This window comes from Macrobrachium nipponense, chromosome 17 (genome assembly GCF_015104395.2).
Source record: "Macrobrachium nipponense isolate FS-2020 chromosome 17, ASM1510439v2, whole genome shotgun sequence".
NCBI lineage: Eukaryota > Metazoa > Arthropoda > Malacostraca > Decapoda > Palaemonidae > Macrobrachium > Macrobrachium nipponense.
The window spans coordinates 51068283-51096263 of NC_087210.1; the positions used below are offsets into that span (position 1 = coordinate 51068283).

The window sequence follows — 27981 nt, forward strand, 5'->3', positions numbered from 1 at the left end:
TTGACTAACAACCTTTTGCAAGAAGAAAGTAATTATTTTGGAAATGGAACGAGACAAATAAAATTTGAGCCCTAACCAGACACAGCAGCATTTGAGATCTGTCACATGCTATACAATCATTCAACAATGCTGCTGTGACTACTTGTGACGAAGGCGACAACATGAAATTGACCATCGAGGAGACATCTTGCTCTCTAAAGACTGCTGCAGAGCACAAGAGATGCCCCCAACAGAACCCTCTTACGAATGTCCAGAAGAGAGGCGGCAGATGATTAAAAGAAGTCTCTACTCTTGTTGACGAAGAACGTTATATACCCATCGGAAATGTAGTCCAGTATGCCAACCCCTTCGAAACGAAAGTGATGAGGTTGCCCAACTGTTCAGGATCAGAAGGAGTATACCCACCATGTTTGAGAAAAATCCCATCATCTCAGACAACATCCACATAGAGTGGATATACAAGGCCTCCGACTGGCTGAGAAAGGTGTCTTCTAAATACTAGCCTCATGTTGTGTAACCCCCACCACGCAAATCAATGAAGGCACCCAACAGAGAAGAGCCTCAACAGATTCATTGAGTAGAAGTCTGACATCTGCAGAAGAGTTACCCAGTAACCCATAAAAACCCCTTCCAATTACAAAACATGGTTGAATCCAGCCTACCAGACCCCTGAAGTGATGCTAACCTATAATCTTCTTCCCTCAATCCTGCCCGACTCGGCCAAAACCAGATCAGCTGACTTGATGTTTGAGAGACTACTGGTTTAGTTGAATACAACTAACAAACATTAGTCGAATCAATTGGGTTGGTTCCTCCAGAGCCTAGGACTGCATTAAGAGAGAAAGGACAAAGTCCACCATTTGTTTATACTCTCTTGCCTTTGCCGGATAAACAAAAAACCACAACTAGTACCATATTTCCTCTTCAAAGGATATCCTCTGTCATTCCTGTCGGACCGCAATGGAAGAGGAAAAGAAGTTTGAAAACCAGCAGGAGCAACACCCAACAACCCGGAACTTACTCCACTTGGGTGGTACCCACAACAGACCTACATGACACCATCACACCTGATCTGACCACAACCTGTTGCACGATGCTATACCAACAAGATGATGATAAACTTCTGAACCAGTCACACCTGACGGCGCAATCCTGCATTGCCCAGATATGATGCCGTAACACCTGAGCCGACTACCCGGCTGACCAAGACCCACCTCAAGAGGCAACTGAACCAGGATGCGCTAATCATGTACCACCTCAAGACAATGACATAAACCTGAGCTAGTCTCGCTCGACTGCGCAAACTTGCCCTACCCAGTTATCCTAGTGTAAGGAGAGGCTTAGGACACAACCGGTACTGATGCACTCAACGATGGCGCAGACGAATCGCCAACTTTCGTAGCAACCACAAGAACCGCGGCGGACACAATACGTCTCAAACCCAGAAAGGATGAAAATACGAAGTTGCAGAAAACTCAGCAACTGCCTGTGTAGCCTTCAGACTAGCAGCCTGAGAACTACTGGATGCAAGGAAGGTGCTAAGAAGCCATCCCCGCCAAATGTACACCTTCCCTGAACTCTGAAGAGAGTGGGAGCTGCCAAAACCCCGAAATTACAGGAATTAACTGATGAAAATTCTTTATTTGCAGTATTAACGGCAAAGAAACAGAATAAGCGAGAGAAGAATGCGAAGTGACCTCAGAAGAATAACCCGATAAATACGATTGTGTAAAGACATTAGAAGATTAGAACAAATTGGTGGAAAGGAAACACCAAAGCAGCAGAAGGGGTCACAGTTTGTGGAGAAAGAAAAACATAGACCAACTTTGTTCCCCTCTTGATAATCTCCACAAACATCATTAACAAAAACTCAAAAACAATCTCCAAGACATATCGTGAATACAGGCAGTAGGTAATCAAAATATGATACTTCGCCTTGCGATAATTCGATTACGATGGGGTTAGCAAATAATACCGGTACAACAGTACCTTGAAAATACATATTAATATATTTTGCACGCAGCAGGAGCAGGAGCCGCCTGCAATCATGCAACGAGAGAGGCCAAATACAAACGTTTAACCTCTATACCTTCAGATCTTTTTACCATCTTTATGTTTTAATAAAAACGTTTAACAGAATGATGAAGGTATTTATCTTAACATTATACTTGTTGTATAAATGTATACAGCCAAGAACAACCGAACGAGAAATCCATTTGTTTGCTAATACAACCGAACACGACAACATCTGATATGCCTGTAATTTGACCGTCATACGACAGTAAACACCTAACGTAATGATGATATAAATAATATGTAAAATAAGACTGATATAAATTACGTAATAACTTTGCTTACTGTGAGATCATCATGACAACATAAATTCAAATTTACATGTAATATGTAGCTGAGGCTGATAAAGCAATGTTCAGGTTGCTAATGACTATTATCGTGCATCAGTAACATGAAACACACTCTCCAACTTTGATATAAATTCAAACAACCGTGGTAAAATGAGAGACAAATTATCCAAAACTACTTGCAAGAAAGAGCTTACTACTGCTGCTTTCATACCCTTAACATAAATACTGTAAAGCTCGTATTATTGATGAAAACGAGTGAACGAATGGAATCTCTGAATTTACGTAATCTATTAAAAAAAAAAAAAAAACTTAGTTCCCTATGAGGCGCATTAAAGTCAAATTTGACCTAAAAACGCGCCATATAATGAAAATGACTTCGTTTTATATAAGTGAAGCATGTACATATTCCGTAAGTGAAATAGGAACAAGAACAATCGCTGAGATGGTGATGATTACAAGAATAGAGGTTACATCTGGAGCGAAGGAAATTGACTAGTTGGCATCTCTTGTCCGCCTAGGCCACGCGCCCCCCCCCCAACCTTTTACAACAGGGCTGTACGGTGATGGCAAGATATTGGAAAGTAACTAAAATGTAATAAATTACACATTTCAAGGTAATTGTAAGTGCAAATCTTTATTTCTATCTAATATTAATTTCAGTTGCAATTATGATTGATAACACTAGTAATATATATGTAACTGTAATTGATATAAAGCTTAATGAAATTACATCAATCGTGATTAACAGAAATTCGTCTGCTAACCAGATGAAGACGTGATACTACCGATATTACGTCACCTGAAGGAATATTCTTGGAAAGCAATGAAATGTACAAATTTCTCATGATTTCTGATTTAAATGGAACAAAAAAAACCATAATCAGCTATGTTAAAATGTCAACAAAGTTAAAAACACCGCCCTCTCGCAAGAGACTAAGTACATAAAGTGGGGAAGAGCTAAGAGCTGTTACATTAGTTACGGCTAGCCAATCAGGGCAATAATGAGTTAAAAACGGCAACGCAAACTCGTATTTGCCATCAGCTGATTCAAAGGAAAACTGACTGATGTTAGTATTTATACTACAATAATATGAGGATACAGGCAGTCCCCGGCTTATGACAGGTTCGGCTTATGACATTCCGAGGTTACAATGCTTTTCAATTATATTTATCACAAATTATTTCCAGGTTTACGACGCCTACAACGCTGATCTGGCAGAAGAAATATGACTCCAAAAATGCAAAATAATCAATATTTGAAGGTTTTTTTTATGAAAAATGCAATAAGAATGCAGTTTACATAGCTTTCATGCACTCAAAGCATTAAAAGTAAGGTTTTCTTAGGATTTTTGACGATGTTCCGGCTTACAACGATTTTCAGCTTACAATGCATCTCAAGACCGGAACCCCCGTCGTAACCCGTGGACTGACTGTAATTATATTATATTATGTAATTATATTATACTGCTGAAGTCAGACCGAATCTGATTCTTCTTCTTATACAATTACATTTTGTACTGAATCCTATGATCCGATTTCATTGGTGTTCAAATTGTGTATGCTAGGCATCAGTTGTTAATGTTATTCAATTTCTCTTCGTACTGAATTGTGATAAATCAAGACGCATTGAACCAAGAGAATTAGCTAATATTAATAATTACCATACCGTACATGCATAGAAACAAATTGAGAACCTGATTACCAGAAATACCACCATCGCAAGACTAACAAAATTTATGCATAGAAGGAAAATTAACCATCAAAGATGAAGGAGCACTATTCAACACTTCAGAACCCACTAACCCAAAACCACCTCCGAACAACCACCAACCACAGACTTAGAAACCTTCTGTTGCAAAGAACTTGCATCAAGAAAGAAAACCAAAGATGGCTCTAAAGACAAACTGCCACACTAACAACTACAACAGACCCCGAACCCAAAGAAACCTGCACTTCACTTCCTGAACACTAAATAACCTATTACTGCTACTAGTCTGTATTTGACCTAAATTTACATCAATCTCAGAACTTACACCTTATGGGGGAAGGGGGAAAACTGCTGCTAACACTGCCTGCTCCGTGCCTGGGAGCTGGAACCCTACCCTCCAGATTTGTGGTTCTCCATGACCCCCAACACCTATTAGGGCTGGTTCTGGAACAGGCAGGGGAGCAGAAAAAGAACTATTAGTATCTACAGTGCTATTGCTAGTATCATTGTCTTCATTCACCTTGGCCATGAGATTTGCAAAAAGGCTCATTATACCTTCTAATTTCCTAAATAAAACATTAAAGATTTCCTCCTCTACCTTCTGAGGTTCTGTTGTTTGCCTACGCTTATTCTTAGAAGCTAGTGCCTTCCTGTTTTAAATAGATGTCCATTTAGTCTACCGATCAACCCCTATACTCATCGCATCTCTCTTTAATATTACACTGCACCTTCCTACAGCTAATGCAAAGAGAATGTCTATCATGACTGAGTGTACTCATCCGTTTCTTGCAGGCTGTGCATGACCGGTGGGCTCCTACATCACCACTGCAGGGCTGCTCCGAAGACGCGGTAGATGAGGCAGACTTTGAAAGAATGGATGAAGGTGCTTCTTTCTGGGACGTGTCCATATTCAGAAGCAGAGTCAATCCATATCTTCAACTGTAGGTAAAATCCAAAAGAGCAATCCAAATCGTAATCCAAAGTCGTCAACAGAAAATGCAGGCCAATCAAACATGTGAGGGTTGGGCTACAAGACCAAAACAGTTCGCTTGTACCAGGATACATCCTGTCAGACAAGTGAAGAAGAAGCAATTGAGTTGGCTGGCCTCTAGTGGCCGGTATTTGCACCAGCATTGCCAATGGGACCTCTAGTAACTCATTTGTCTAGATTTTACCCGCAGCATTGGTAGTGCTACAATTAAAATTACCCACTTTGTGGGTAAATCTGTGGGGGATATACTTCGGGCTGGTCAGTGACCAGGGCTAATTCAGGTGTTCAGAGAGTGTATTGCAATATGATAATTTTGTTGAATGAGAAATCCCTGCCATCAGTAAGAATTCCTGACATTGTTGGATCTCGAAAATAAATGTCTCTGCTAAATCCAATTTGGCCATTCAACAGGTAAGTGTTGGACAGTCATGGCATCCATAACATTTCATTGGATCAGAATGTGGGGTTGTCATTAGATGGCCATGAGAAAATCTAGTATGACCTATGGGGAGTCTTGCTAAGATTGTTTCTTTAGATCTTGCTTTTTAAGACCATGAAACCCATGGGTACACCTAAGATTTTATATTTTCCAGCTTGTTTCATATTGGTATCGAAGACCAATCTGTTCCCCAATTTTGATATATTAGATTATTATTATTAAAGTAGTTTAACCACACCACTGAGCTGACTTTCAGCTCTCATAGGGCTGGCCCGAAGGATTAGATTAAAATAAAAAAATCATGTCTAAGCCAGAGGCAAAGCTCTGGAACCGAATTGTTTTTTCGGTGTGATGACAAATGAGTGAAAATTAAACTAAAAACTGCACAAAGGCACACACTCACACGGGAACACATGCACACTATAAATACATTTACTCATGTATCCATACTTTCATAAAAAATAAAATCAGAATAAGTTAAGTAACATTTAAAAGTTTTGTTTTTAAAATTCATTAGTCTGATAATTTTCGTATTTTCAAAGTTTACTTAGATTTATATTTTATCAACTAAATTACACTTCTTTAAGAACATAAAAATAGGCATGACTGAAAATGCAGAGGATTCTGACAAGATTTCTTTCATAGATCTGTTTCCAAGTGTCGACAGTCGTTGCTGGTTGTACTTTGGGCATTCGCATAACACATGTTTGACAGTTATAACCTCCCTGCACTCTGCGCACTCAGGAGCTGAGCTACGTGGGCTGCTCATTAAGTGTCCAAGTGTCAGACAGGTATGGCCTATACGGAGACGTGTCAGAATTACTTGTTCATGTCTTTCTCTCAGATATGATGAACTCCACTTTCCAACTAAAGGTTTTATTTGCTTTAATTTATTATTTTCTGACTCTTCATTCTAAATATGTTGCCATTTCCTTATAATACCCATCTTTATGTATGTTACATAATCACTCATAGGAAGATTCACACTTGACCATGTCATTTGATTTGCTTCTTTGGCTGCTTTGTCAGCCTCTTCATTTCCTTTGATCCCAACATGGGCAGGGATCCAACATATTTCTACATTTTTTCCAATAATACATAATTTATGAAGTGATAATTTAATTTGTTGTACAATATTATTTTTTGGTTTATAACTCTGGATGGCTTCTATGGCACTTCTTGAGTCAATAAAAATCACAAAATTATTTAGTGATGTTTCTTTAATTATTCTTATGGCTGAGGCAATTGCGCAAAGCTCCGCTGTGAATAATTGAAGCTGTATTGGGTTTGACAGATGCTATCCAGTCCGATACAGGGGCATATGAAATTGTTGAGGTAATAGTGTGTGCTCCATAGTTTAGTGGCAGAATCTGCATTTTCATTCCCTTCAATTCCTACATGTGCTGGAATCCAACAGATTTTATTGATAATGCAGATTGGAGAGAAGTTGATGGATTTTCATTTGGATTTCTTGGACGAGTTGATTTGAAGATTTGTGCTTGTTTATAGCATCATTAGCAGTACGTGAGTTGCTGAAAATTACTGAATAGATTGCTCGCCTTTCAGCTATGTCAAGTGCTGCTTGTATGGCTGAGAGTTCTGCAGTAAACTTTTACATACACCTCGTGTAATTAGATGGTCTGTAATTAGATGGATTACATGCATCTTTTCCCGGTTTATTTATAGGAATAATAAAATTTCAGTAATTATGATTCGGCTATGGGAGCCAGTTTTGGTATCATCTCAAATAAAATCCTGTCATGACCTGGGGCTGAAGGATGACAAAAGTTGAGAGCATTGTTTAGTTCATCCATATTAAAGGTATGATTGTACTAGTCTTCAACAGTTTCGAAATTGAGTATGACATTTTCTTTCTGTTTTCTTATGGCCTGAAAATGTGCATCCAGACTAGAGTAAGCACTTCATTCTCAAGATGTTTTCCTACTATATTTGATATTTCGTATGGGTCATGATATGTTTACCCATCTTGGTGTATTGCACTTCTAGGAGGTCTTACATATTTACCATTAATTTTCTTTATCTTATGCCAAATATCTCTCACAGATGTATTCAAAGATAAACTTGACACACAATTCTTCCATGATAAAATTTTTCCCACTACATACTACAGCTTTGCAAAATTTGGCAGAGCACTAATTATGCAAGGGGTTGATGTAATTTATTGTTATATTTATTGTCACAATCTTGTTTAGAATATTTACACTGTAGGGCATCTTGTTGAGGGATTCAGGTTGGTTTTAAGTCTGCTAAGATTGCGACTTAATGTATGTTTGTTCTTAATTAAGGTTGTTAAGGTTGGAGACTACCATGGAACAGGATTTTTTGGGGCATCCGTAAAAACAAAATTTACACCATAAACATTCACCATCAGTTCCAATTATGAATGCAGAAATGACATAGAGATGTGTTCTCCAACTGGCGAATAACAGATATCTAAAAGACAGATGAGCAATGTCAATAAGCCAGTAGCTATGGAGGCAGCATGACAAAGGCTTGTAGGAAGGCCTAAAGGATTAAGGAAAAAGGTGATCAAAATTTAATAAGTGTGTGCACAGGATAGAGACTGGAGAGAATTCATTTTACATCTATGACACCTCCAAGGGCAAGTGTTTTAAGTGTTTATGATGATAAGTTGTATGGATGCTTTCATGTATCCATTCCTTATATGAAGGTATTACAAAAAAAGGAGCTTAATTAGTTTCAATTTGTTAGAATGATATTCACTATATTCTACCATTTAAATTGTCCATAGTGGGTCTTAGAGATGTTATGCAATTATACTAGGAATGTGTGTGCATGATGTCACAATAGTTGCAGCTTTGGCTGCTTGTTAAGCTTCTCCATTTCCCTTAATCCTACATAGGCAGGATTTGTGTTGTGAAAAGTTCATCTGCTGTGCAGATATTTATTTTAATTATAATTCTGAACGGTTTCTTTATCACTTATAAACGCTGAAAATTACACATTTCTGTTATGATATAGTACACGCAATGAAGTCAGATATATGTAGTGAGGAGGGTTGGTGGTGGTACCCCTGAAAATGATTGTCCAAAAACTTTTGAAGATACTATATCATAACAGAAGTGTGTAATTTTCTGCGATTATAAGTGATAAAGAAACCGTTCAGGATTATAATTAAAATAAATATATGCACAGCAGATTAACTTTTCACAACACAAATCCTGCCTATGTAGGATTAAGGGAAATGGAGAAGCTTAACAAGCAGCCAAAGCTGCAACTATTGTGACATCATGCACACACATTCCAAGTATAATTGCATAACATCTCTAAGACCCACTATGAACAATTTAAATGGTAGATATAGTGAACATCATTCTAACAAACTGAAACAAATCAAGCTCCTTTTTTGGTAATACCTTCATATAAGGAATGGATACATGAAAGAATCCATACAATTTATCATCATAAACGTTTAAAACACTTACCCTTGAGGTGTCATAGATGTAAAATGAATTCTCTCCAGTCTCTTATGAAACAAACCAAAAGAAACTGAGAACTTTTATGGATATTTTGAATCATATTTTATATTCTTTTACATATTGACAGAAGACAGGCAGTGCTAAATAATCCAACCCCAAAATTGTAAGTTGTAAGAGATGGCTAACATAAGCTTTCAATACAGTATGGATTATCCGGAAAAGTACATACTGAAAGGGATTAAGTTCCATAAATATTATTGTATAAAATTTTTGTACTACAGTAGATGTGGACATTAAAAAAGGGAATTAAATGTAAATTAGTTTAGATGATTCCACATTCCATGGGTAGCTTCTTCCTCAACAATTCATATTCATTCCACCTAAAGAATTACACACAGAAGACACAAACTAGCCTATTAAAAGAAAAATAATAACACTACCTATTTATGTTAACGCAAGGTTGCCATCAACAAGGGTCAGGAATCAAGGCTTTAAGTGTCTATCAAAGTTAATTGGATGCATAACTGCACTTACCTTACAACATTCAGTAGCACTATTAAAAACATGATGTGATAACACACAACCTAATTTGGCAATATATATATAATAAATATATATATATATATATATATATATATATATATATATATATATATATATATATATACATATACCAGCCAGCTCAGCCAGCTTTCATATGAACTTTTATAAAGAGCATTCATAGACCAAAATTAGCTGTATGACAACTTCAATTAACCAAACAAAGAGAGAGTAATCACACTTACTTTTTGGAAAGAAACAGAAGAAATATTGAAAAATTCCAGATTTAGACAATACTTAAGAAATTCACTTGCATCAATAATACAGCAGCACAATCATGGATAAGTGGTGTACAGTACCACCATCATACAAAAGGAAGCTTTCATAAACCTAACTCAAGATTTGTTATAGCATAATCATCAAACAAGAAAACTACACATTAAACTGCTCATAAGTGTGTCACCTACAGCCACAATAAGAAGTACATGTGTCAGTGTACAGTAAAGTACAATATTATTAAAGTGGAAAATGAACAATTATTTTTTTATGCTTGCAGGGAATGGAATTACTGCCTTTTAGGCTATAAAGCACTTTCTAGACAAACAATATGTACAAATATTTGCTGAAAAGGAAAATTCAATAAATTTGTAAATCCTTATGTTCCCTAACACACACTGGAAATTACAAAGCCGAAAACCTTTCAAGTATATGGAAGTTAAAACCTTGAAAGGCGTCATAAGAATTTATACCCCCAATTATTGACATCGGAGTTCAGGCGCAGACTTCCATGTGAAGTATGGATTATAAAACATACCATCCTGAAACTAAAAGTTGTTTAACATTTCAAATATGCGGGAAAACTACTTCAGCAGCAGAATATCAAGTCGGCCTTCAAACTAATTACAGTTTTCACCATCTAATACCTAACATTCCAAAACTTTGGTTCCTCATCACAACTTCAGACTATTAATATCCACAAGTAACTTCAGTAGCTTGTAACTTAAAGTAACACGACATTTAAATTATGGGAAACTTTGAGCATTACGCCCAAGTATACTGACCACCAACGTTCAGTAGGCTCACAAGAACATAAATGCTATATGTAAGTTGGCTGAAATAACCTTATTTACTAATAGGGCTGGCTAAACCCCATGCTATGTAAAGGCATGGATGCAACTCCTGAAGGTAAGCACATAACATACCACAATTACCCAATAAGTTTCATTTGCATATTTAATCCCATGACTTTTCCAGGCAATAAGATAGAAATTTCAAGGCAAATCTTGCAATCTTAGGACAACACTGAGTTAATGTCCACTTACCAAACATGTAAATCTTAGTTTCTTCATCTAAACACCTTTAAAGGTCATCCCAGTAGTTTTCACTTATATTCCTTTGCATAAGCCTTCATGGAGGCAATATACTTTGTCATGCCTGAAGTCCCTAAGACCTTGCATTGTAATTTCTTGAGAATGCACACACAAATGAAAGGAACATTTCTATCTTCGTCAATGACAAATTCAACATGTAATACAATTAATTTAACACTAAAACTAACCCTCAAGTCAAAAACCAGAAGCTTTTCATGATTAACCCTTTCAATGTGTGAAGGGACGCTTTTACTGCATTATCATAATCTCATTTTTATTAGATTTTGCACAATACCTCAACCATACTAAAGCCAAACTCATTGTCTCTTAGAGCTGGCTCAAAAGATTCATTCTTAAATAAAGCAAAATCAGAGCAACACAATAAATTAAGTGTCTAGGGCAGAAACAGAAGGCACAGCTGACAAAGTTAATGGTATAAAGTGACTAAGCTGGAGAGTAAAGGGATACCGAGACATGCAATTCTGCATACATCATACCATTCACAGCAAACAACTGCATTACTCCTCTATCAAATGATGGAATTCATGCCAAATAATGTATCACACAAACTTGTATCAGGAAAATCTATCAGCTTGGTAAATAGGGTTTCAAAGTTTGAAAGAAAGAAGCAAGACCACTCTTTTCAGCAATGAATTATACCTTAATTACCTTTCACAAAACTGGATACCCATACCATCCTGTCACTTTCAAAACTGGTAGCAAAACTCTTTAGTATAAAAAAATTACCAAAAAAATTATTCAAACCCAGACATTCAGTCCTTATCTTTACACACCAATAATTTGGATTATTGAAGATTAAAGCCTTAAGTCATGTTTATGAATAATTTACAAAAATATTTGACAAACTTTACTGCTTATATTTCTCAAATTCCCAATAGCCATAACAACTGCTAAAAGGAAAGAAATGCTAGTGCTAACCAACTGAAACCTTAGGTTACCAGCCATCTGATTAACAAAGAAATCCAATCAGGTGCAGTTGGTATTTTCTGCAGTACAAAATTTATCTTAATCCCTTTGTGAGGCATGATATTGGGTTCAATCCAGATATCCTCCTGTGAGAATAAGTATTTTCCCCATTTTATGGGAAAAAATTCTGACCACTTGAACTGGCCAAAAATAACTTTTGGCGACTCTTTTGGCGACACTCACACCTCAGCCAGTGTTGCCAAACTAACACGTTTCACGCTATATCTGGAGTTTTCAGATTTAATCTAGTGCCATTGTTTTCCAATTTGTGAGGTCACGCAATCCTAGAGATTTTTATGGTTATCTAGCATGAAATTTGGCACGTTATCAAAGGTAATGGAAAATTTATTAATATGTAATATATTAACACGGTGGCGTTTGAAAATCTGCCCTAACGCCAATTTTACAAAAACAACATCTGGCACATGTGTGACACACCTTTGAATGTCTTTGAGACAAACCCAGAGGCTATAGTTATAAGATTATAGGGGTTGTTTTTCATTTCCAGGTACTTAAATCTCCTTCCTACATCTGCCCTGCCCTTGCCTTGATCTCTCTCTCTTCCACATCTTACAGCTATCCAAGTGAGTTTTTTTTTTTTTTTTTTTTTTTTTTTTTTTTTTATGGGATAACATAGAACCTCCAATTGCCTTTTCATCTAGAAAATAAATATTTGTAAAGGATTGCCTTTTCTTGGCTGCTGTGAAGTTGATGTCTAGCCATGGCTGTGAGAGGACCAGCATCCAGGAATGAGTTGTATAAGTTGGTGTCAAAGTCACTCTACACTTCAGTCAGGCCAAAACTTTGTTGCCATGTCGTATTCAAGCAATATTCAGTCATTGTTTCCTATCTATTCTTTTGTCAGAAAGAGAGATGTCTGTATACGATTATTTATTATTTCAATCGTCAAACTCACCGTTATGCTTTGTTTCATATTACCTTGCTCACCAATTTATACCTACGATAGTAAGAAATCAAGACATATGCCGGACCACCGAAAGTGGTCCCTGGAGAGAATCTAAGCAGCTTATCCGTGGATAGAGATGTTTTTTTTATTCAATTCACTACATTCAGATTTATAAGGAATGTCTAATAAACAGAATAACCATATCATTATGAAATGTGCATGTATGAATAAACACACACATGGAGAGAGAGAGAGAGAGAGAGAGAGAGAGAGAGAGAGAGAGAGAGAGAGAGAGAGAGAGAGAGAGAGAGAGAGAGAGAGAGAGAGAGAGAAACATCTTTAATTACCCAATCATGTAGTGGTAGCCAAAGAGCAATGGCTAATATACCATGTGCCTAAAGGGCTTAAAAAAAACATACTTTATAGCCCTCATGTGACATGGATATTAAGAAATTGCTAGTTTAAAATCTAGCGCTTTCCTAGCGCTTTTTAGGTGAAAATCTAGCGCCACTTCATTTTTCCATTTGGCAACCCTGACCTCAGCTCAGTAGGAGGAATAGTCTCCAGAGATTTCATAGGGGAAGGTACTACATCTCCCTGTCCAAGGACATATTGAATATAGTATTTGCCCATAAATGTACTAAGGGATTGTTGCTGGTTGTAATTCTTATCCAAAATGATGTTAGGCTGTAACTGTAATTTTTCAAAATAAAGTATAAAAAAAATACTAGAAAGAACATCAACTCAATAAAATTAGCCTGCTATTTTTATGTGTCACAGAAATGTGGCCCTGCACATGGTAGGAAATATTCACTTTCAACTTCATGTCCTGTGAAAGGTACAGAAATTGTTTTACGTATCTTATACCATGTGCATTTGGATATCTTCCTTTTCCCATTGATGTGCATTTTAAATTGGCTGACCTTAAAGTCTGCCTGCTTTCAAGGTTTTGCTAATGCATAGTATTTAGTCTAGTCTGTAAGGTTAATAGAATTAATGGCAGAGCAAAAATCTCCAAAAGCTTCCTTTTTATACACAAAGAGGAAATGGAAAAATCAAGAAGTTTCTCAGGGAGACAGAAAAGAAGCTTACATATGCTGCAACATTTCACACTTAAAATATTCCCTTAAAAATACAGAAGTTAGTAAAATTACAAGAAAAATTCTTGCATTATTTTAAAATAAATCGGCTCAACATCAATATAAAAGTTTTAAGTCTTAAAAAGCAGACAATTAAGAGGGGTGTCAACAGGAAAAGAACTGCTATACAAACAGTAAAATACAACCCAAAGCAAGGTTCTCTTAAGAAACCTTATATGGGTAAAATAAGTGTGGTAAGGTTTACTGTCACTACTGTATTATCTTTGCACAACTATGGCATGCAAAGATTAATGCAACCATACAGAAGACAAAATTCAAAACATACAGTTCAAACTGTAACTGGAATTCTATGAATGCACCTTGTGAAAGTTCAATTAATTTGTTTTTATCAGCATTTTTATGAACATTATAATGAATATTTCAATTTAAAAGGCCATACTAGAGTGCTTATAGCAAATACTGAAATGATAACAATAGCTTGTTCTTTCCCTCTCAAGAAAGGACAACAGCAAGCAATTTGAATAGTAAAAATGTTACACAATGCATTTATTAATTTAAAATGTTAATAAAGCCCTCAAAATATGGAATAAGAATCAATTCTGCCATGCTCAGCTTTACTTACAAATAACTGATATGAAACAAAACAATGTCTAAAGGTATGAACATTTGGTATATATCACTCTACAGTTCTTGTAATTACATTAATTTCATTTCAGGATTTACAAAAGCATTACTGAAATTGTACAGTTTCAAGTTAAGGGCTCGGACAACTGTCAAACTACTGAGACACAAAATGTAAGTCAACAAGCTAACTATCAAATATATCAGTGAGATAAACAATCATGCTAAAAATCCACTACACTTGGGGAAAAGGCTACACAACATGACCTGATACAAGAAATATTCATTAGAATCTTACCTCATAGTTTTGAAATCTTCAACTCACCTTCAAAATTTATGGATGAGATTTGAAAAGATAGGAACTTCAAAAACAAAACTAAAGGGACACTGACCATTTTTGGACTTACGCGCTATACGCTCAGGATGAGGCTTGCAGCTACTCGGACTTGAATCCAGTGGGCTGAAAGCTGGTGTTGGTGGATTATTTGGTGGTGGAGATCCAGCTGAATAGAAAGCAGATATACTGCAAAAAAGAAATAAAATTTATGATGGACATATGAAAGCTATGTGGCACCCAAAATGCTTACATGAAAATCTCTTCTTGTATAGTTGACAATTTTACACTCATGAAACAAAGTTCAAGAGAAAGTTATAACAATGTACTACAGCTAACAAGACTTGAGAAAAACTGACCATAAAACTAGTGTTCCAAAAATTATGAGAAACTAATCTCTACTTATGAATACATATTAAAAACAATAAAAATACAGTTTCATATTTGGCTTCAACATGCAGTCAAAATTTCTGAAAAATGTATATTCAAGTAAAAAGGAAGTACATTCATTCTATGAGGGTTATCAACTTACATGATTGATATAACTTAAAAGGAAATAGTATAGCATATCACTCTCTCAACCAATGACTGCATCAAACCACAAAATTAACACAGCAATTAATCTGTAAAACACTACACAAGTGTTTCACAATACTAATCCATGAATACTGTACATGACTTCAGATTGGTATGCTTTTACAGCAATATTTATTATTTTTCAAATTTAATTTTTTTAAAATTTATTAAAGTTCATTTTCATTCTTTATCGTATTAATGATATCAGTCATACCTCTAGACTACACAGGATTTATTCCTAAGAGGTGAAAATTGGAATGAGAACAAGTTACAAAAGTTACCAAGCTTTGTGAGACCAAATGGAATGAAGGAAACTTAAAAGGCAAAATACCAATGCAATTAAAGGAAAAAAATGCTGCAGAGAACTTCCAGTACTGCAAATAGTACAACATGCAAGGTACAATGTATAAATTTATCAAACATGAGGTTTCTCTGCAAGATTTTAATGAAAACCTCCACCAAAGTTAAATTCATTTTTATACACCATTAACGCAATATCAATCTTTATCGATTAAGTTTTACTTTTTCTGTACAAACACTGGTTATATGAAAGTATCCCTTTCATTGAAACTTTCCTTTAAAAACCACTCTTAAGATATGAAGTTTTACAACTTGGTTCACAGCTTTATAAACAATAATGCAAAACTACCTTACAGGCAATTGCTCAAACAAAATCAATATAAGTGGTGAAAACAAAGGATCACAAAAATGATATTCAAAAGTTCCCAATAATCAACTGTGCAAATCTAAAAATAAAACATAACTGTGCACAGAGGTGTCACATCAACTCATTTTTGGAGTCAAACTGAAAAAAAAATATTCTCTTCTATCGACACCAAATTCCAAGAATTTTCATATAACCATCAATTACTAGTCAACAAAAGTTAGAAAGGTTTCCATATTCTACTTACAGATTAAGGCTGAAGTTTGCTTTTTTTTTAGGAGTTTCCTTAATAAAAATAAAGACAGTAATCATGTTTTGCATGATACAAAGATGAGAGGCCTCTCATAACAGATAACACCTGATGTCATGAGTTCTCATGTGCTAACCTTACTCTCTCCCCTAGGATCAAGACAAGCTACACATAATAGTCAGATTTAAAGTCAACTTTACCTCTATCTGATTCAAAGTATAGTTTGTATAAATCCAGAGGTCATTCTACTTCAAAACCTAATATAATGCAGTCTGGAAATTTGTACACTTACGGTATTCATACTCCTCTAACAGTCTGGTATCCCATATATATACATCTTGAAATATGGAATATATGAAATATATCTATAAAAAAATTCCTAAAAAGACTAAATTTGCTCTTATAAAAAACATTCTCTGCTCAAGTTCCTCCATTAGATACCCAAAGTTAATGATTACCTGTATGTGTATAGTTTCTGTCCCTGTTATCTACACAGTGAGAACTTGATTACACAGCCAGTGTGAAGTAGGTAAATACTTATGAACGACAAAACAAAATAGAATATAATCATAAGCTTTCCCTAAGAGACTTGTACCAATGAGAGAAATGCATTTCATTTTCAGCAAACAATCCACCCAACTGAAGACTAGCCAGAGAAGAGCCGTTATTAGGCTCAGAGGTCTGGATAAACTAATATTTTATAATAACTTTACATAAACAATCTTTGGTAGTTCTCTTAACTGAGCTGAGGTCACTATCTGAAATGGAAGAAAACAAGTACAGTAATACCTCGACATACGAGTGCTCCAACATACAAGCATTCCAAGATACGAGCCAGCCTCCGAGCAAAATTTTGCATCGAGATACAAGCACAATATTGAGATACGTGCACGCTTACAGATACAAACAGATGATGGCCGAGTGCTTGGGAGCGCTCTAAGCCTGCTTCACTCGTACAGTTCACATGGTCGTTAATGTGACCAGAGTCCCCCTTCTTCAACGTCTGTCCCGCTTTTTTTAAAGTTAGCAAAATGTCCTGCTTTTTTCATGTTAGTCCTGTTTTTTTGTACAACAAAAACAAAACTGCCCCCATTTTAATAGGATGTACTGATATTTTGTTTAATTTTGCCATCTCACTAGCTGGTAACTTCTGTTGTCTTCTGTGACTGCTACGATACCCAATGAAGTGAATTAAAAGAATATCATAGACTGTAAAGTGTATAAAGTGTAGCCCTTTGCAGCTGCTGATGTCGGCAGAATAAAGGACTGAAAAAGTCACAAAAGGTAGGACGGTAGCATGTGTGTGTGTCTATACATGTATATTATTTATATATATATATATAATATATATATAATATATATAATTGGAGAGAAAGTTATCAGGTAAACAACAAGAATACTAGATGGTTATTTGTCAAAAGGGTAAAAATTAAAGAGATAATCCAGGATTATCGGATATCACACGGTCACAAACCTTAACGTAGATTTAACCCTAACCGAAACTACAAAGTATCCGTACAGTCCAAAACATGTAAAAAGTGAATATATTAACTTTGTTGCTTATATTTATCTACAACTTTTTTCATTGTGAAGGCATCAATTTTAAATAAACCAAGACTTAAATTCAGAAGATTTCCATTATTTCACTTAATGAAACAAGATTCAATGATATTCCTGTTAACTGTGTCATTAGATAAATATAAAAAACAAAATTAATATATTCACTTTTTACCTGTTTTGGACTGTACGGATACTTTGTAGTTTCGGTTAGGGTTAAATCTATGTTTAGGTTTGTGACCATGTGATAGCCAATAATCCTGGATTATCTCTCTAATTTTTACCCTTTTGACAATTAACTATCTGGTATTCTTGATCTTGTTGTTTACCTGATAACTTTCTCTCCAATTGTATTTCATTCGTTCCTTGACAATGTCTTACTAAAGACGAAAGCGCTTGGATTTCTGACTATCATTTTCCTGTGGTGTTCACTTATTTAATGAAGTCACATGCATCTAATGTGATTATTATATATATTATATATATATATATATATATATAAGATATATATATATATATATTTATATATAGAATATAGTTATTATTATATAATAGTATATATAATAGTATATATAATATATATAATAAGATTATGATATATATTATCCAATATTATATAATATTATAAAATATTAATTTTAGGATATATTAGTTTTTAATATATATACTATATATTATAATTATTAAATAATATATTAAGATTATAATATATATTAATAATAAGTCGTTAATATATATATAAAGATAATAATGTTTATATATATTATATATAGAGAAATTATTATCTATTTTATATATTATATATATATATTAATTATATATATATATTAATTAGTATATTATTACGTAAATTAAGGGAATTTTGACGTAAGGAAAAATCTATTTCGGGCGATTGGCTCGTGTCGCCAGCGAAATATCCTTTAATCTATTATTTCTAGGGTAAATGTACTAACGACATACCAGAGAACATAAGAAATTAAAAAAAATAAAGAAAAAGGTCAGTATAACTGACTCGCTCACTCTCCCAGAGAGTGTCGGTATGAACACTATGGCGAGTGAGACCACTACCACGAGCCAAATGCCAATAGAATTCTCCCACTACAAAATCCCCCAAGAGGAGAGCCGACCCACAGAGTGGGCAGCACCTACTACTACTACTCCACCCCTGCTGCCGACTGCTGCGCTCTGGTGGCCATCCTGAAGTTAGCAGACAATCTTGGCGATGGGATGGGTAGGGCGGGATTTCGCTGGCGACACGAGCCCAATCGCCCAGAAATAGATTTTTCCTTACGTCAAAATCCCTTTTCTGGGCTCAGCTCGTGTCGCTGCGCGAAATCGTACCAGAGAAATAGCACAAGATTGTAAAGAAATTCAATAAAATACAAAAAAGAGGTCTCAAATAAAAGATAAAATAAAATTAAATCAATAAGATACATATACACAGTGATACAAAATAGAAATATTACTTAATTTATACTTAAATCTAATAATATTTCTTAACTTAAGGTAATATACATATATACAGGAGAAATATATCATATATGTACAAAAATGGTATCTGTGTAAAGCTATGTATCAAAATATTCTAAAGCAATTAACATAAAAGTTGAATAAAACAAACTCAACAATAATAAAATATAAAGGAATGTATATGACTTAATATACAAAACCCGTAATCATTATAATAAGATGTATCTCCTAGCATAAAAAATAAGGAGATGACATCCACGAGATCATAACCATCATCAAATGTGAGTGTCCTAGCAAAAAAATAAGGGACACCCACTACATCATCATAAAAGCAGCTAAGACACAAGGTGACCGTAAATGAACAAGGCAGAATAGACGAACTGTTGGGTGAGGCAGTAGAAAGGAGGACTGGATCTTCTACTAAGGATTAGTCAGAGTCAGGGGAAACTATGTTTCCCGCTGCAACTGCTGAAAATTTCAGAGCTTCCAAGGACTTTAAGTAATGACGTTTGAACACTGTCGGCGATTTCCATCCAGTATACTTTTTCAACTCATCGAAGTTCATATGTTGGAAATAGTTAATTGAGGTGGCTACTGCCCTGACATCATGTGCTTTTGGGAAAGAGTCAGGATTGGCTTGTTTAATGAAGTACAGGATTTGTTGCCTGATGCCTTTAATAGATAAAGTGGCACCTTTTTCTCTCTTAAAGAGAGGACCCGATGAGGGATGAGGAAGGTCCTAGATTATGAAAGGCTCGTAAGGTGCTGAAACCTGGGCAAAGAGATACATCTTGTGGAAGGGGTAGTACCTTCCATGGTTCCCACCTCATCAAAGGATCTTCATTCTTAGCTATAAAGCTACGTTCCGGAGAAGTAGCACTCCCCTGTGGGAAGGAACTGAATATGATCGGATCCCTGGATAAAGCCGACAGTTCTGAAATTCTAGCTTCTGAGGCCAAGCTTAATAAAAATAGGGTTTTTCTTAAGAGCATTATAACGAGCATGTGTCATTATTGGTTTCTGAAGCCAGCTTTAGAACATCGTTTAAGAACCATGATACTGACGTAGGCCTTACAGAAGGTCTAAGTCTAGCACACGCCTTGGGAATAGACGAGAAGTAGGAATCTGTCAAGTCTATGTTGAACCAAATTGAAAAATCTTTTTCAAGGCTGACTTGTTTGTCGTAATTGTGCTAGCTGCTAAGCCTTTTTCAAATAAGGATCTGAAAAAGGATATAGCTGAATTGAATTGTCATGATTCTAATATCTGATTCTTTCAGGAAGGTTGCTAACTTTTTGACAAGCAGCATCATACTGTCTCAAAGTTGAATCTCTTTTTATCGGATTCCAAGAAGAGAATATTCTGAGGGTCAATATTCGCATCCCTTTTCGCTGCAAACTTCATGAAATCCATAAAGTTAGGGTTTTGAGAATCCCTGAGGAAGCGAACACAGTCTTCGTTTGTATGACTGGGAGAGCCTGGGATTGGGGGGATCGAAGAGGGTTGAAGACCCAGTTCCAGAATGAGAGGGTACCAATTGCTCTTCGGCCAGTCTGGGCTACTAGAGCCACTTGACCCTTGAATGTCCTGAGTTTGTTTAACACTTTCATGAGAAGATTCACTGGAGGAAAGACATAAATCTCTCCAGTTGTTCCAGTCTAGAGCCAGGGCGTCCGTGGCATAGGCCAGAGGGTCCAGGTTGGGCCACATAACACGGGAGTTTGTGGTTCGCTTGAGATGCGAAGAGATCCACCTGTAGACCTGGAACTCTCTGAAGAATCCAATGAACAACTGTTGTCCAGTGACCATTCCGACTCTAGAGGTACTGATCGGGATAGAGCATCTGCTATGACGTTTCTCACTCCAGCTATATGAGTGGAGGAGAGATGCCAACTGAACTTGTCCGCCAGGGAGAAGATGGCTACCATGACATGATTTAGATGACGTTGACTTGGAGCCTCCTCTGTTTTACACAATGTACTACCACTGCGCTGTCCAGGACTAGCTTTATGTGGGAGTACTTTGGCGGACGTAACCTTTTTAGAGTCAAGAACACTGCCATTGCCTCCAGTACGTTTATATGGAACTGACGGAACTGAGGTGACCACGTTCCTTGAACCTTCTTGAACTGGGAATATCCTCCCCAACCGCTTAATGAAGCGTCTGTGTGGTGGTTGAACCCTGGAGGAGGAAACTGAAGGGGCACTGACACCGACAAGTTCTTGACTTTCGCCCACGGCCGGAGTCGATTCTTTAGAATCAGGGACTGAGGACAATTTGTCCCTGGACCTGACATTTGCTCGTGAGCGCCAGATTCTGGTTAGGTCTTTCAGTTTGGCTTTCATTAGGATGTTCGTCACTGATGCAAACTGGAGAGAACCCAGGATCCTTTCCTGAGATCTTCTTGACTCAGAAATTGCTTGACTGACTTCGCTATTTCCTTCCTCTTGGATGATGGAATCGACAGAGTATGGGAGGATAGATTCCATTGAATGCCTAGCCACTGAAAGTTTGACTCTGGAGTGAGTCTTGACTTGGTCCTGTTTATCTTGAACCCTAGATATTTCCAGGAACTGAATCACTTTCAGTGTTGCTCTGTTGCATTCCTCGACTGTTGAAGCCCAGATCAACCAATCGTCGAGATACGCTACTACCATAATCCCTTGCGATCTGAATTGTTGAACTACTACTTCCGCCAGCTTCGTAAACACCCTGGGTGCTACGTTGAGCCCTGAAAGGAACTATCCTTGAAGGAGAATGTCTGGTCTCCTATCTTTGAAAGCCCAGATACGGACGGAAAGTGTCTTGCAATTAGGGATATGATAAGTAAGCGTCTGTAAGATCGATAGAGGTGGTGACGGCCCCACGGGGAAGTAAGGTCCGTACCTGCGAGATCGTGAGCATCTTGAACTTGTCGCAGCGAATGGCTAAGTTTAACGCGGGACAAGTCTAAGATTACCCTTCTTTTGTGAGCCTTTCTTTGGCACGCTGAACCAGCGTCCTTGAAATTTTAAACCTTTTGACTCTCGCTATAGCTCCTTTCTGAAGGAGATCCTCCGCATACTCCGTCAGTTCCTTGGAAGAAGTTGGCGGAAAGGTCTGGATGGGGGTGGGTTCGTTAACCAGCTCCAACCCAGGCCTTTTGACACAATGCTGTGAGCTCACTTGCTGAAGTTCCACCGGTGGCGAAAGTGAAACAGCCTCCCTCCTACCTGAAATTCCTCATTGGTTCTGGTAGCCTCCCCGGCCTCCTCTGAAATGTTTTCCCCTATTAAAGGGACCTCCCGATCCTCTCCCACGAAAGGATCGCCTACCTCTGCCTCCCTTACCACCCGAGCGGTCATACTTCTGTGAAGCTTGACTCTCGAAGGATTGATTGTAAGCTGGAGAGAGGGCGTAAGAGGTGAGCTGAGGCTGAAGGGTGAGATAACATAAATAGGCTGTGATTGAGCCTTTGAAGTGGAAGGTTGGGCTGTTTGCACTAAGGGAACAGCCGGAACTTGCTGAGAAAAGCGTGGCTGCTTTTTCTGATAGGGCTTGGAAACGTCTGGGTTTCCTTTCCTTTGACCCTTACCTCTAGCTGCTAGATCTTGACCGCCTCTTGGCCCGTAAGACCCCAACGGTCCTTAAGGCTCTGGTTCAACCTCGTAGCCTCTGATTGAACCTCCTTCACCATCGCTTCTGGGAAGGGTCTGCTCCCCAGATGCTCGACGCAAGTAACCTATTCGGCTCGTGCCGAATAGTTGCTTCTTGTAGGACATCTTCCTACAATTCGTCCTAGCAGTGGCAAACTCGAAACATATCTGACTGTAGCCGTTTGAGTCAGAGATTTGGTCATAAGTTTGAAGAGCGGTTCTGAGCCATAGGCTATGGTAGCCCCACCTCGGTCATAGCCATGGAATTATAGATCTGGCTAACGCCGCGATTTGGCGTCAAATTCAGCCTGAATAAGGCTATCTGTAAGCCTAGGTAACTTTTCACCAAACTCGCTCCATAGCACAGTCCGTTGAGTTTGCCAGCTGAGAAGGGTGGTTTAGGTAAGTCTTCCCACAATTTCTCCGGCTGAAGGAAGTAACGGTAGATGTAGGATCTGCTTCCTTCAGTTGAGGTCATGGGGTTCCCCCTCCCCCTTCTGGGCCGCTGGAATGGTAGACGTCGCGATCTTTGTCAGGAAAGGGAGCGGGGTACTCTCATCCATCGTAAAGATCGTAAACGGACTCTTGAAAGGTTGGATTTTTCGTATTGGAACAATCCATGTCCTCTAGACACCTGAGCCATTCTCTCTGAGCCTGGTCACGTGAATAGAGACTGTCTCCTTTGGTACTTTATCATCCCAGAGTCATGGCTGAGGCGGTGAGCCTTGCGTAGCCGATGAACGGAGGCTGAAGGTCTTCCGGGTAGAACTCGAAGTCCTCCGATCCTCCGAGGTTCCACATTCCGGATAGAAATGAGTCGTCTTGGAAGGTGGGGCGTATGACGCTACTCTCCAAGGGTTTGTTTCATTGAGAACGGAGGTAGAAGAGTCATACGGGGGAAGCTGGGCTCCACCTGTATTGAAAAAAGGTGGAGGAGAGGCTAGAGGAGCTTGGCTCAGTCCGGCTATAAATGCTGTCTTGGGAAGTAATCCTATCCGACAACCGAGAGATCATTTGTTCCATGCTAACTTTTCAAGACCCAACCAGGTCGCCCACCTGTTGTAACAGACCACGCATTGGAGTCCAAAGCCGGAGCTGCTGCGGAGGTGGATGGGGTGGCTCTGAATTGGAACCAAGGGTAGCGGAACTGACGACTCTGCCGGAGTGTAGAGTCTCTCTCTGGAGGATTTACTCCTCGGGACTTAGAGCCGACCCAGTAAGCTTTAGATCTCTCTGCTCCGGGATTCCTAGCCGGAGACTTACGAGAGGAGGATGACGCCGAAGCCGTCTTCTTAGACGACGACGACGTCTTTGTCAAGGATTTCACTGCTTGACCCTTGACCTTGGGTCTAACTGAAGCGTCAGGAGGAGTATATAATTCGTCACCCGTAAAGCCTTGGAAGGATGGAGAGGTTGCAGGAGTAGAAGAAACAGTTGCACCCAAGGGTATCCCTTGGGTGTCCATCTTACCTACCTCGACCACAGGTCGTCTACACCTACCATATGGTTCCACATTAATATCCACGTCGCGACTTCCGAGGAGATGTCCTGGCCTTGGTCAGTTAATGAGGCAGCCAGCTGTTGCTGGATGAAGGCGATAGTCGGGGGCCCCGCCTCTACTGGATCGACGTATCCTGTCGCCCCGTTGCCTCCGTGGAAGATTAGTACCGCCAACCTTTTCTCCAGGATGTAGGGCATACCCTTGGCGGCGTTCTTCCCGAAACCGCCGACCCAGGCCCGCAGGGTTGCCAGTGCGGTATCCCTCACGCCGGCGCCTGGAAGAGAGGGTATTGATTAGATTTAAGAATAACTTAAAACTAAAACTAACTTAAAGCATAACTTGAAAATTATAGGGGCTATAAGGCCCCTTGAATTTACCTTAAGTTAGAGTTGATTGATGTAAAACTTAAGCCTACTAAAACAGATGAGGCCACCAGCTACCGGAGATGGTTATACTTACCCCGTCTAAAAGCTGGCTCACCAGATCGTAACATATGGTACACGTCTCATGGTACCAGACCTGGATGTCCCCGTGCGGAGTCGCGCATGGGAGCATGGGACCGGCCAAACTTCGTGTCCACATGGGTCCTGAAGTGTGGCGGCGCATCCCGGATGCTCACTAGTTGGTGGTCTGTAAGTGGAAAGACACATGATTGTTCTTAAAGAATATCACTTACAGGCTAAAGGACAGAAGAATCTCCGTTGCATGCCGGAGCTCGGTAAAAATTTGGGCATAGCCCCTCCCTTAATCGCCTGAATAGGCTATAAACCGGCGGAGGTATCCGGTGAAACATGAAGGGAGGGGGAATGGTTTAAGGTACTTAAGATAAACTTAATAGTTTAAACATAATAGATCTTAAACCTAAAAGCTCGAACGTACCGACTAAGTCCAGTGCGTGGCGGAGAGTATAACTCAGTTGGAAACGGGGGGTTAGAAGGGACCGACTGTATGTTCCGGAGCGACGGAGTAGTGATGGAGGAGGGGAAAGGCAGTCCCCCCCAAAACCTTACCATCCGACCGGACCGAGAAGCCGGAGAGGTCGAGTCCAGTCTGGGTCTGTCCCGTCCCTCTACCCCCTCCGCCTGGGGGGAGAGAGGGAGGCAGGCTCGGGTATGCGGAGCGAGCATGGGCAGGCCTAGCCACCCCCCCCCCCCCCCCCCGACCCTATGGAAGAGCGGGAGGGGGCAAGGTGACTGGACAGGCGTCTTGGCTGCCTCGTGATCACATAGTGGACCCCACGGGGCGATAAGAACAACAACTAAGCCTAGAACATAAACCACTGATCAGAGAGATGCTATCGGGAAGCAACCGAGCTGAAAAGCGGTAACATAAAGGCCCAAATGGGCCATGACCTAGGCTAAGCGAGCCAGACGCCTAACTAACCTAACAATATCACATAAAATATACAATATGAATAACAAAATGAAAGAAAGAAAACAAAATAGTAGGAGAAAAAATCCAGTATGTACGACTAACCCAAGAAGGCAAGTCTACCACTCAAAGCTGCCGAGGCCGATACTAAGAGCCGTGGCTAGGGTCTGGATGGAAAGAGCCTACATAAGGTAAAAGACATGCATGCATGACAAAACCGTGTAAGACCTTACCCTAAACAAAGCGGATAATAAAAATAGAGCGTACAAAAGCCAGGGGAAGTTCTGGGTATGGGCGACCCAGAACGGACCCACCACGAGGCAGAACCATGCTGCCATGCCTTCCGACCTAGAGACCGTATTTATACCTAAAAAAACGGCAAATACTTTGATCAGGGCGGAAAAAACCAATAGCAATAAACACTGAGTACATTAACTTTAGCTGCTGCGATGGCTGCACGCTCCATGGTAATAAAATCCAAAGGAAAGGGCACAAAAAACACAGAGAAGAAAAATGGCACTGTGTCTCGTGTGCGCTAAACTGAAAAGGATAGCCACAGAGGCGCAGCAGTCGGCAGCATGGGATGGAGTAGTAGTAGTAGGTGCTGCCCCACTCTGTGGGTCGGCTCTCCTCTTGGGGGATTTTGTAGTGGGAGAATTCTATTGGCATTTGGCTCGTGGTAGTGGTCTCACTCGCCATAGTGTTCATACCGACACTCTCTGGAGAGTGAGCGAGTCAGTTATACTGACCTTTTTCTTTATTTATTTATTCTCTGGTATGTGTTAGTACATTTACCCTAGAAATAATAGATTAAAGGATATTTAGCGCAGCGACACGAGCTGAGCCCAGAAATATAATTTTATATATATATATATAATATATAATATAAAATAATACAATATAATATATTATATATATATATATATATATATATATATATATATCACCAATAAGTCAACAAACAGCACGTGACAAATATGTACGTAAATAGCCACATGAAAGGTGAAGAATCAAAGACCAGGTACCAAGCGCTTTCGTGTATTGCATACACTTCTTCGGGGTACAAAGTAAAATAAAATAAATAAAAAATAGAAACATAAACAAGAAAATTTCACAGAACAAAGATCAAAGCCATTAACAAGCAAATTATCATTACAAATTGTCACTACCAAACAAGTAAGAATACTTTAAGAGTGCTTAAGAACTGAAAACATTCAAGATAAATGTGGTATATAAAAATTTAGGAACACTTCAAAATATCATTGTGCGAAAATCCCCAAAAAAAACTAGTGGCTGCATTTACACGATTCCTTGTGCTGGCTGTAATTACAAATACCTTGGTCAAACTGGTAAAGAACTAGATTACCGTCTAAAACAACACCGTTACGCAGTTAGAACAGGTCAATCGACGAGTGCTTTATTTGTACACATGAATGATTTTAACCATAGTATAGACTGGAAAAATGCATCTGAAGTAATATTTTGTAACCATATTGTAAAAAGAAACATAATTGAATCTGCATTTATTAAGCATTTTAACGACCAACTAATGAATCTGAGTTCAGGTCTTTTTAAATTAGATAGTTACCTTGTTTATAAAATTGTAGGGAAATACAATGTCACCTTTTAGCAACAGCCTGTTATACTAACTGCAGTTTCAGTTCTTAAGCACTCTTAAAGTATGCTTACTTGTTTGGTAGTGACAATTTGTAATGATAATTTGCTTGTTAAATTGGCTTTGATTCTTTTTGTTCTGTGAAATTTTCTTGCTTATGTTTCTATTTATTTATTTTACTTTGTACCCTGAAGAAGTGTACGCAATACACGAAAGCGCTTGGTACCTGTTCTTTGATTCTTCACCTTTCATGGTGAGGCTTATTTACCGACACACATATATATATATATATATATATATATATATATATATATATATATATATATATATATATATATATATATATATATATATATATATATATATAATATATAAAATTTATAATGATATAAAAGGAGCCCATAAAAACACCAAAATATAGAGAGAAAAGTACTATATTTCAGAGACTGCTGTCTCCCTCTTCAGGTAGAGAAAAGTTTACATAAAAGGTGGTATTTATACCAAGAGGTCCATCCACAGGC

The 27981-nt window shown here is 38.2% G+C and overlaps 1 protein-coding gene across 4 annotated transcripts in view; it reads right to left on the reverse strand.

Moving 5' to 3' along the window:
- LOC135196214 (5'-AMP-activated protein kinase catalytic subunit alpha-2-like) overlaps positions 1 to 27981 on the reverse strand; it is a 253287-nt gene that overhangs the window by 48149 nt on the left and 177157 nt on the right. For 2 of the 4 annotated variants that reach the window (XM_064222843.1, XM_064222845.1), the window contains one exon: positions 14895 to 15010. In XM_064222843.1, coding sequence (XP_064078913.1) covers positions 14895 to 15010 — 116 coding nt within the window. Of the gene's footprint in view, positions 1 to 14879; positions 15011 to 27981 lie in introns of all 4 variants that reach the window. The other 2 variants (XM_064222842.1, XM_064222844.1) reach the window with 1 other exon arrangement.